The sequence below is a fragment of the Thalia democratica genome, chromosome 7 (genome assembly GCF_965202585.1).
Source record: "Thalia democratica chromosome 7, ktThaDemo2.hap1.1, whole genome shotgun sequence".
Lineage (NCBI taxonomy): Eukaryota > Metazoa > Chordata > Thaliacea > Salpida > Salpidae > Thalia > Thalia democratica.
In genome coordinates this window covers 64695817-64708663 of record NC_139171.1, presented here as the reverse complement: position 1 = coordinate 64708663, position 12847 = coordinate 64695817, and the positions used below count along the sequence as shown (strand labels likewise).

General features: G+C 24.3%; 1 protein-coding gene across 1 annotated transcript; it reads right to left on the bottom strand.

Moving 5' to 3' along the window:
* Positions 1-3872: 3872 nt before the first annotated feature.
* LOC145841710 (kelch-like protein 7) lies at positions 3873-5747 on the bottom strand. Its single transcript, XM_082949061.1, has 2 exons — positions 5570-5747; positions 3873-5035 (listed from the first exon to the last, which is right to left on the bottom strand). The coding sequence occupies exons 1-2, from the start codon at positions 5745-5747 to the stop codon at positions 3873-3875; spliced, it is 1341 nt and encodes a 446-aa protein (XP_082805187.1).
* Between the last annotated feature and the right edge of the window lie 7100 nt (positions 5748-12847).

Genomic DNA, 12847 nt, shown 5'->3' with positions numbered 1-12847 from the left:
ATTAATGAATAACCATGAATAATTTGCTAGCAATAGAATACCATAAGATTTTACATCATAATGTTTTCTGTTTACTATTTCAGAATGGGTAACTTTACATGATAATATGATCTGTACCATAGAGTACATTTAACGTTTAAATTTTATTAATTCTTTTAAACAGTTTGTTAAATATTTTATTTAAATACTATCAAAATACTTATAGTTTTATTTATAAAATTAAGTATAAATGATAATATTTGAAATTATTTAAAATTAATAGATTTTATTTATTAACATTTAAATATCAATAAAATTTGAAGTATTCGATTTAAGTTACAGACTAAATAGTATTAAAAAAAAAACTTTTGTTGTGTTATAAGTATTTAAAGATATTTGTATCTATACAAAAGTATAGAAGTTTTTTAAAAATAAATCAAAACTTGTCGTCATACTTTGCACTTTAATAATTGTTTTTAACAAAATATATATATCTTAAACCAACTTTTAACAATATTAAGCTTAATATGTATTTTTCATAACCATTGATAATTTTGCTAGAACGTTTTTTACAAATTTCGGACACAAGTTTTCAAATTAGATGGCAACAAGTCTTAAGTTATGGTCATCTTAATTAGTTAAGCAACAAAATTAAGTTCTATTTGAAATCTTTCATGGGTTTTTTTAACAGCTTTTTCTTAACGTATATATGTTGTTAGACGAAAGTTGGAAATATGAATTTACTAATGCAATACTAACGGTTTAAATTGTTATTTTAATTAAATTTGATTAAGAAAATTAATTAAATTTAAATATAAATGTGTTATTGAAATTCGTTTATTTATCTACTTTTACTCTACTCCACTGGTATTTTGCCTATAAACTTGTTTTTAGTTCAACATATTTGGCCTACTTATTACTAGTACAATTTCAAAATAGATAAATCAATAATACAAAATAACAAACTAATAAAAATAGAAAATCATTAAATAATTATTTATTTATCATTAATACTTATAGTATTTATGAATTAGTTCCGATCTTTTTTTTTACATTTATGTATTCATCTGAGTGACAAAAAAAGATTTTTAATGCTAAAAAAATTGTTATTTAAACTCATAATAAACAAGTAAATCAAAAAGTTTAATATGTTTTCAATAATGTATGTAAGTATTTTGATAGTCAATTTAAATAAACTAATTGCCTTTTCTTAAACATAAATTTACAATGACAAATGTATTTTTAACTACGTTTTACTTAAATTTAAAGTAGTTATTAATTAAATTTTTAATCTTTCGATTCTAATTTTGCTGTACAAGCTAATTATGTTTTGTTTTTATCTATAGGTCCTAAAAGGGTTAGACTATTTTCGTTTTAGTCCGCGTCAAAGATAACTATTTAAGATGTATTTAGTACTTTTAATACAAATTTTTAAAATGATCATTATCTTTTTTTGACATTACGTAATGAATGATATATTACACTCGATTTTTTAGAGCGTTTTTTAATAATAGATTCTTTTTTGTTTTTTTATAAAGTAAATGTAGTGTTGAACTTTCCTAAGTAATATTTTTTTTATTCTTTTTCTAATTAAGGTTGTTTTCTATAACGTTTAAGTAAGTACATATTCTAAATGTACAAAAAAGACCGATAACTTTGATATAAATGAGAAAAAACCAACAAAAAACGATAAAGAAAAGATTAAATAGACTGCCCACAGACCAAACAACTTCAACAATAAAAAAAATAAGTACCAAGTTGTTCTACGCCAATTTTACTTCAAACACGAACTGGGATACAAAAAGAAGACCAAACCTATAAATCTAAAAAAATCAAGAAAAATTATGTTCTTAAACCTCCTCTTGCCAACCAGTTTTTACTAATATTTGGAAAAATTCTCAGAGCTAATTGATAAATATTTTAAAAACCATGGAAAATATTTCTAACATAAAAAACTGCAAATCATCCTACTGTTGTGTTGAAAATTTTAAGTCATTATGAGGCGACACACCAAGAAGGTACTAAACAGAACAAATTGTAAGAAAAAGTCAAGACAAAAGTATGTGCAACTGCCTCAGAAAAAATTCCAGCCCGTTAAGTAGTAAGTCTTTAAAAGTGAATGTAGTATACAAGGCAATAACTACTACACAAAACGAAATTAAATAGTAAATAGAGTATACGGAAGGTTCATTTAAAAAGAGATGGTACGCTTTTTAGCGACGTAAAAAACAAAGAAAACAAAGGAACATAACTTTTTAAGTACACTTGGAAATTAAAAAACAAAAACGTACGTACAAATTTAAATGGAGCATTATGCATAAGATTTAGAAATTAAAAAACGTAAGTAAAATCTGTAAAATTTACAACCCGGAAATTTGAAATAGCACTGGCTAACGAAAAAAAAAGGCAATTAAATTAAAAGATGAGAACCTTTTTACACCTGCCCGCATTTTAGAAAACTGTATCTTAGAACTTAACGAATTTTTATTAATTGTTTTTTGTTATTAACCTTTACAGTACTTTTATTTGTTAAATGCCATTTTCGATTTGAGTTCGTATGAGCTATTTTTGCTGTAAGCATCTAAAACTATAATGAAAATATTATTATTTTTAAATATAAAGTACTTTGATTGTTTATGATTTTTTTTATTTTTGTTTAAATCAACAATAATTTTAAAGAGTAGAAGAATTGTTAAAAGTTTACAAATAATCTGTAGCATTGAATAATTGCAAATTGATTTTTTAAAAAATTATAAACTGATTAAATTAATTATTTTACACTGTTTATTGAGTTATCCATATTCATCATATTTTACTTTGCAGACCTAAGGGTCCAAATTTTGGGTGAAACTTCGTTATCGAATTTTAATTAAAATAATAAATGTTTAAAATGTTTTTCTAGAATCATAAAAATATATTAACAACATTATAAAGTAAAATATTTCTTAAACTTAGAAAAAAAATGCTGGTTAAAAGTTTTTAGTACTTATCAAAAACAAGTTACATGTATGAAAATTAACTAATAGTAGTAATATATGTTTTTGCCTGCTGCATGCTTAAAAAATTTATTTTCTAAACAATCAAGCCGTCAAAAGGGAATCAAATAAATTTACAAAGATTGCTTCAACTACCACTAATAACTTTAAAATTTAAAGCAATTAACATTGATCTGTTTGTCAAAAATAAAATTAGAGTTTTATAAATAAAATGACTAATTTGTAAAAAATACAAAAAAGTACTTAAAAATTGTGTCGAAAGAGTACACATACGTTTAAGGAAATAAGTGATTTAAAGTTACATAAATAACTAAGCTGTTACAATATAAAAATACTGTCAATAAATCAGCATGAAATAATTAGTAGTCATTAGTTTATTTTCTTTATAACACGTCTTAAAAAATAACATAAATTTATTTATAAATATTCACACAATACAATACGTACTATTCTAAATGAATTTGTTTCCATTAAACACTAAAACGCATCATTAAGTAGAAAATATTTGTGCACGAATATCAAAAATACATGTATATTTAAAGAAAAGTTATATAATTGTCAAGACACGTGTATAAACAAATCTGAAGAACTTGAGATTATATTAAATCGTCTTTTAAGCATATATAGTTTATTGAACGACAAAAAAAATGCTAAAAAGTCGTTTAAAAACCTTACGAAATTATAGTCCAGTTACTGAGTTATACTCAACTCATGTAATTTGATGTTGATTCAAGAACGAATCATAAAAATAAAACAAGTAAGCATAGTGTGCAATAAATAATACACATCCCAACTTAAAATTTCACTTAAAAAAACTTTACATTTAAAACCTAAATAACTAGAATTTTTTAAATTAAATAATTTTTTAAGAATCATTTTCAATTACACAGTGTATGCTTAATATAAAGGTACTCTGACAGCTGAGTAATCAGAAATGCTTTGAAGAGCTTTACACGAATTTTCCGACCAATTATCATTATCAACATCATAACATAGTACACGGTCCATAAAGTCATGAAGAACAAATATTTTACTCCCAACCAAAACAGCTGTCGAATAAGGTGAATGGAATATAGGAGTTATAAGTGTGACAAACATATTGCTACTTTTATCAAAAACTTCACAATTCGTGTTTAAATTTGCACCTCCAATCGCAAATAACTTGCTTTTAACACGAAATAAACTATGATCTCGTCTTCTTTCAATCATACTTGGCATTGGTCTCCAAGTATCACCAAAAACATCGTATGATTCCACTGTGTTTGTAATATTGTAGTTGTTATATCCACCTGAAACAACAATATTTTCTTTAAATAATGCACATGCTGCGCTTTGTCTCATTTCGTTCATTTCTGCAACTTTTTTCCATTTCAATTGTTTTGTGTCAAATTGAAGGCAAGAACTTAATGTTTGAGGAGGTTCGGGATTACTACCTCCAAATATATAAACTTTATCCATAAATGCACAAGCACAAAAGTTTTGACGTTCATCAGGTATATTAGTTACTTTACTCCAGGTTTTCTTCTTAAGTGAATATTTTTCAACGGACTTTATACGACTGAGATTACTATCAAAACCACCAAAAACATAAATATCTCCTTTAAGATAAACTGCTTTAGAAGTATATCTTTCTGCTAACATTGACGGAAGATTTGAAAGTCTTTTGTTGATGTTTTCATCAAACCGTTTCACTTGACAAATGGCCTTATCTCTTGAAAAACTAAGTCCTCCACAAATAATTACATTGCATATTGATTGACTACAGTATCTAGTTTTGTTACAAGTTGTAGAATCTAACTGATAAAATCTATTTCTGTTGTTAAACACTTCAACACAATCATCACTCGTAGAAATACATGTAGACTCATTTAAGAGGTATTTTAAACAGTGATCTGATAAAAGATTAAGACGAACTTTTAATAACAAGTGTTTTGCAAACTTGCTACGTTCCTCTATGTTGTAACTCAACCATTTTTTTAATGAATCGTAAACTTCAACTTCTGAATCTATTTGTAAACTAGAACTTTTAAGTACTCTTGTGATGGAACTGAGATCTAATTCTAGAAAGCTTTTAGTTTCAATAACCAGTACAAAACAACGTTCTATATAGCTAACCATATTTTTATAAAGACTTGGTAAGTAGAAAAGTCTAGATAGCTGATAATAAGTTGCAGCATTATGAGTTTTTACTTTCTTGTTCATAACTTGGCATAGTTTATTTTTACTGTTTTCATCTAAAAACAATAAACTAGACTTGACCATCGAAATCATCTTTAATCGGTTATTCCTTATTTTACCTAAAATTAGATTATAGAATTTTTAGCAACTTAAAATATTTGAAAATATTTTTCTTTGAAATTTTTTATTTAAAAAGAATTTTAGGATATAAAACAAACATTGCTATTTATTTAATCAAAAATTATATATACTTGTAGCTATTGTTTTGTTTGTTAAATTTCAAATAGTAATAAAATGATAGAGTTGATACATTGATCAAGTATTTATATATATTTTCATTTTATTTATAAATAGTTAGAATTAATACTAAAAGACATGTACATACTCATAAGTAACTATTTTAAACCATTACTAACCAGATTTGTTGAAACTTTGTAATTTTTTCTTTGCAGAATTTTTACAAAATGTCCGAAAGTCAACATTGTTCCTTGGTGGTAGTGATACTTCTTCAAGTTTTATTTTCTTTAAATCAATTTCATTCTGATTATATTCAGTTGAAATGACTTCATGTTGTTGGAATGCACTTCTTTTCATTTTAATTGTTAAAAATCTAATAAAATGTCAAGTTTACTTAAATAAAGTTTTGTACAATACATCATAAAGGTACAACGTCCCAAAAAAAAAATTTTACACTTAAATGTGTACTAAAAACAGTTTAGATAACACAAACTTGACTTTTATTTTCATTATAAAGACTAATTTCAAATACTTAATAATTTTTTACAGTATAGATGTTGATTTAAATTTTTAATATACTAAAATTATAAAGGTTGAATGAAAAAAGATGTATGGCACAATTTTTTTGTAAATAGTTTGCATATTTATCATCCCCTTTTTTATTTTATATTCATATGTAACCTATGGATGTAGGTACCTTTAGATCATAAACTTAACTTAAACTAAATGCTATAATAAATAATACTTAGGGCTACTCTATTAAAAAAACAGGCATGACATGAGTTAACATATTTTATATAAAGCACAATTGCAAACACTAACAAATATATAAAGAACAACAAATGTCAGAAACACTTTAAAGGTGGTCAAAACCTTTACACAAGGTTTAATGTAGCAATAATATACTATAAGAATGTATAAAAAAAATATAATTACTTACAATGTAAATAAGAAATATTTATCAAAATAACACTAACAAAAAAAATAAAAAATACAACAAAACAATATAAATGTCTATTCTTCATAATAATCTAACGTTTACTGCAGCAGGCTGTGGCTAGTATCCCCCCAATGCTTTATGTGGCTAATTTATATAACAGCGTTATAATTTTTTTGCAAAAATTAAATCAGTAATTTATGGTCTGCACTTTATTTTCTCATTTTTCAACTGTTTTAAACTTGCATCAGTATAAAATTTGACATTGCGAGCTTTCTCTTAACCGCTTGAATGAACTTTTAGCTCAAAACTTTGAACCAAATCTAATCAGCAATCAAGTGCAACTTGATATCCTATTACACATAATAAAACTTAGCTTAACAGAAACTAGGTAAAACTAAATCATTAACTTAAGTTATAATACACATAACTAACACGTTTACCTATTTTAATATTTTAAAATAGTTCTATATCAAATACTAATTGACAACTTTGTTATTTTTAAACTTTATAAAAACGTGTTCAGTTATATGGGTTTTTATTCCAATAATAAAACTTGAATATATATTTATGTGTGACTTTTTACATAAGAAGTGTTCAAGACTTATCATCTTCACTAATTACATTTTATAATATCTTAATTTTATACTCAAATTAGCTTTTATTGAAATTTGTACTGAGTTTTGTTAAAAGTTAGAATAAAAGAAAAAAACTAAAATGCATAAAAAAAATTACATGTTAACTTATATAACAGTTATTTTCTAATTGCAAAAACTTATTTGAAAGTTTGATAGGAAAACATAAAAATAGATTGATTTAGTAAGATTTGTTGAATTTCATAATTTTTCTGAGTTTTCATTGAAGTTCTAATAATAGTTGCCAGATTTATATTCAATGAAGTTATTAAAGCTACTCAAGCCTGACTTTTTAAGTTTTAACAAGTATTGTTTGTAAAGTTATAAAATTACATGTTTCTAAGGTTTGCTTTTATCTTACATAAAGAAATTATTTAAATAAAATTGTGCATTAAATATTTTTTGTCATATAGTAAGAGGTTAAATGAAGTTAACATAAAAGAATAAATAATTATGAGTTTTAGTTAAATCAAATTACTAAAAAATATATTTAAGTAAAATAGAAAACTTTTAAGAAGAATCAGTTTTGATTTTATAAAATACAGATTATATAATTACAAAAAAACTTAAATTAAAATTAGACTTTTAGGCTTAACAAAAATTTATGTAAAAATTTTAAAGTCTAATAAAACTTTAATAATAAAGTTTTCTAATAACTTATATAAAAAATATCAGTCCTTTTATTTTTTCAAGTAAAACTTTAAATGAAACTGTGTAGTTTATATAGACTTAAAAACATAAAGTTTATTATTCAGATGATTTGTACATGAATATCATAACCATCTATAAACTTTATTTTTCTAACTAATCATAATCAAATATACAGTCAAAATTTCAGTGAGTACAACATGTGGTCTTGCAATTTAAGACTATCAAAAAAGTAATTTATAAATTTGTCTATGCATACAAATATATATCTTTTTATTTTATTATAAAACTATAATAATTCAAGAATTTCAGGTACTCAATAATTTTCAGAGTTAGTCTAACATGGATATTTATGTTAATTTAGTTTTAAAAACATACTTGGTAATTTGAAAAAAACACTAGGCAATTTTATTTCTACAGTACCTGGGTAAACATTTTGTTAATGGTAAAATTATTAAACAAATTGATAAATATATAGAAACTTTCTTTATTATAACTGTTCATTCTATATATGTTAAGATAATTAAAATATTTTACTTCAAAAAGCTAGTAACTCTATCTATTTTACTGACAAAACAAATAAAAATATACTAAAAATATTCTTTTGTCTTATTATTTTCAAACACAAAAAAGTTTGAAATTTACTTGAAATCTACAACTTCAATCTAGTAATAATTTACTTTTTTATATGAAGTCCAGAAGACTAATAGTTATCATTCAGTATTCAAGTGACTATTTTGGCTTTAAGCATTTACTTAATTATTTTAACAACATTAAAAGATTAAAAATACTGAGATTTATTTTTCTTTATTTACTTAACACTTTGCTTTAATTTATAAATCAATGTTGAAAATTATACTAAAAAACTCATATAAACGATTTGTTAATTTTTTAAAGATTAGTGTTGATATGTTGTGCAATACAATTTGAACTGTCACAAAATAACCCGAGCATGTAATTTTAAGAAAAAATATATAAGCGTTTATTCAATATTCAGATATTTTATCTATTGAATTTTAGCAGCTCTTAGTACAAATAAAACTATGAATACACATACGATTTAATTATCAACATTTATTACTCCTTACTACACACTTCAGCTTAGAAAAATGTATATATAATTGTGAAATTAACTTAAGTGTGGTAAAAGTTTAATTTTCAAAATATTAAAATGGACTACGAATCTACAACCGAAAGTTTTTATCCTACATCAGGTCTTTGAGCAAAACTTTTTGAGCGTTTTTTTTGTCGCTCAGTCATTAAGTATACACATAAATTCATGGCGAAGTATATTGTTTTTTTTTTTTAATATATGAGTACTTGTTGGTTTTAATTATTTAAGAAGAAATTCTTAAGTGTTATAATAACTTAATTAGATTATTCTAAGGTAAAAGTTATCTTTTTCTACACTTCAGAGACATTCATTTTAGTGGTAAATAAATATAATACATATAGCTGTTCAAAAATATAGGTTTAATCGTTTGTTAACAAAAGATCCTAGTGAAGTAACTTCACTGTAATATAAAAAAAAACAAATTATACATAATCTTCCTTTATTGTACCAACATATGTTTCTGTGTGTTAATTAATCAACCCAGTTGAATTCTGTTGATTAGTTAACACACAGAAACATATGTTGGTACAATAAAGGAAGATTACTGTATAACTTGTTTTTATAATACAAATATAAATATAGCTGTATCTTAAAATGTAAACTTGTTTTAAATCAACTTGCTTTCTTGTTGACTGGTTATATAATATTTAATTTAACATACTTTGTGGAACAGCAGTGAAACTACTATTTCATTACACTTCCTGCCATTTTCAAAAAGAATCTCAACTAACCTTTCCCTTTTGGCTCGAAGAGAATCTCAACAAAAAAAAAACAACTAACATCCTTCTTCCTTTTAAAAGGTTAATGGCAAATAAGAGTAGTTTTTATTGTCAAACAGTGCAACTTTCCCTTGTTTAAAAGCAAAGAAAAAGAAAATAACGAAAAATACAAACTATTTGATTAGTCTTAAATTAGAAACAACTTAGTTAGACAGTAATAAAAAATTAAATGCTTTCAAAAATTTATTTTAAACCTCTAACATTTAAAAACAGTTTTTGAGTATTTAAAATTCTATAAAGCTTTTTCATAATATTTAAATAGCAAAATTTTCCAATTTATAAAATGATACAAGTTTCTTGAAGTGTTCAGCATGTTACTGGTCTTTGTTATCATAGTTACAAATAATTATCGTCTTTTTCTATTATGTTATTAAAATTTAATAGCCTTACGTAAACTTAACATAACTTACTTCGCTTTAAAATTACTCACCTTTTTATATGACTTATTTGTAATCATACATTATCAAAACTTTTGTGGATTATTTGAAACTAGTTTTGTCAGTTTTATAATGACTTGGTGATTTTGGTGGATTTTAGTTCCATTATGACTTTGTGAACTTAAATTTTATCATTTCATTGCGACTTTGTGGATTTGAACTTTGTCAGTTCTATTGTGACTTTGTGAACTTAAAATTTGACAGTTCTAATTAAGCTTTGTGGACTTTTTGATTCTCCAACATAATTTTATAAATATCACGACCTACTGCTTGATGATATTCCTACCCTATGTCTTTCTGAATGAAATAATATGGTTTTTAAAGGAGGCAGATATTAATTGTGAGTATTGCTGCTTTAAATTTAAATGCAAGCTTTATTGCAAAGTTTCTCTAAATATACTGTTATATAAAATGCAATATGAAATCAAAGTCACTAAAATGTATAATGTGAATTAAAAGTATGATGAACATCTCCTTTAAAATAAAAGCTTAAATTCTGTCTTGGTTTTCTTTAACTCCTACCTAAAAAACTGATGATTCCTTACCTCAAGGACACAAACTTCATCCATCAGGTGTTAGTATGCTTTAAGAATAAACTTATAAGGTAATAGTATATACAACACCTACACTAGAAACCATAACTAAATTAAATCTAAACTATACTAATACTGATAATATTAAACACTATTTTATATAAACTAGGCATGACAATAGAATGAACATATTGTATTAAAGAACTATTGCAAACACTAGAAAACATATAGAACCATGTACAGTTTAAAATATTTTACATGTAGTCAAAAGTTTTACAAAAATTAATTCTAACAAGAATATACTTTTAAAATGTATAATAAATTTGAAGTTTAAATCAAAAATACAAACATGTAAGTGGTAAACAATATTTAAAATCAATTTTACAGCAAAAAGTTAAAGTAATAATTAAATACAAATCTTGAAGTACACCTAGAAGGTTTAAACTAGAATCACTTACTACAATCAAAGTGCTTCTAGTTTTTTATAGCTATATCTTTTATTGTTAACTTGATATAGACCAGGGTTTACTAAACTTTTTTCAAATGCCTTCCTATATAGAAACAAAATAATATGGCCCCCTTTAACAATATTACTCAAACTACCATTGAAAACACATAGTCCCTTTTTGGCTCCTCGTTCATTTCAAAGTGCATTTTAAAAATTGTCTACATTTTTATTAAGAGATTACGTGGCCAAGTTTTTATTGACCCTCTCGCGCCACCTAGCGGAGATTTTAATAACAAAAACACAATTTTGGTTACATTACGAGGTCTTTGACCGAAATTTAGTTTCAAAATAATTTCTTGAAAGAATAAAATTTTAAAAACTATACATTAAAATTTCATTAAAAAAATACCGCATTTTATATATTGAAAACAACTTGCGTTTAAAAGCAAATATTACTTAATTTAATAAAAAAAGCAATAATTTATCTAAATTTTTAATTTAAGAAATCAAAATTCAAAGCGTGCAAAAGTGAAGTTTCGTTCAAAATTGACTGATTGTTTAAAATTTTTGGAATTCATAGGTATATCTGTGAAAATATAACGCCGTGCAAAAAAACGCTTTGCAAAAATTTCGCCATGCATATGTAACGTCGTGCAAAAGTGTCACCTCGTGCAAAAGTGACCTGTTCCCATCTGTATATCCTATTAGAGTAAATTATGTTATACAGTTAATGCTTATACTCATGTTTGTTATTACATATACAAAAGAAAAATAAGTTGGTCATAGCAATTTCACGATTTATTCAATTTTGTTTCAATATTGACTTTTTTATTGCATTTTTCGAATGGTCACCATTTTACTACTGTCTACTTAAATGATTCCTACTTAATTAGTATAACTTTATTTTACTTTGTATTAGTTATAAGAAAATAGTACTTTTAATTGCTAAACTATAAATAATATAGAAATGATACTAACTAGTATAAATAGTAGTTTTCTTTGATGTCAGCTAGTTTACAAGAATTCATCCTAATAAGCTTTGGTTGTTCTTCATGTTATCAACAAATAAAAAAATTAAGTTAAAGTTTTAATAAATATTTAGTTACTAACTTTTGTTTGAACCTTTATTTCATTTTAAATAACCAATCACACTTGCTTGTTTTACTGACTAATTTTTGTCTAATTAACAAGTATAGTTAATTTGCTATTTTATAAAGTCAAAATCTTATGATATGATTTTATGATTGAGAAAAAAAAAAAAATTTTGATTAAGTGTTATAAAACTTTCAATTTAATCATTCATTTTTTTAGAACTATGTGATTTAGTGGTAACAATAACATTTTAATTTGATTTTTTATCAAAAAAATGTTTAAAAAGAAATACGTTTATATTTTAAACACTCAAGATAGTTTAGCTTGAACATTGTAGATTTTTTAGTATTAGTCAGACTTCACTATAACAGAGTATTTAGTTTCGATGAAACTTTGGTATATCAGAGGTCTTAGTTTTAGTCAATCTTTAGTATGTTAGAGATTTTAAATTACGTCAAAATTGACTTTTTCAAACAAACTAGATTCTCTTCTTCTTTTTTCAAGTAATATTATTTATGTTCTTTCTTCTGTTTTAGTTGTTATTTTTACTATCACTTTTATCCCTAACCGTTTGTCGATAGTTTTTTGTTATTAATTTATGTTTGTTAAGTTTTTCATTACTTTTGTTAAATATTTTATTACTCTGTGCAAAAATAACTTTTCGTGCAAAAGTGTCTTTGTGTAAAAATGTCTTCGTGCCAAAGTGGCCCCCGTGCTAATGTGAATCTCCGTGCATAAAAATATCTTTGTGTAAAAATGTCTTCGTACAAATTTGACCTGTCACCACTTTATTCATTAACTCTTTTACAAAATAAAAAAAGTTTTAGACCTACT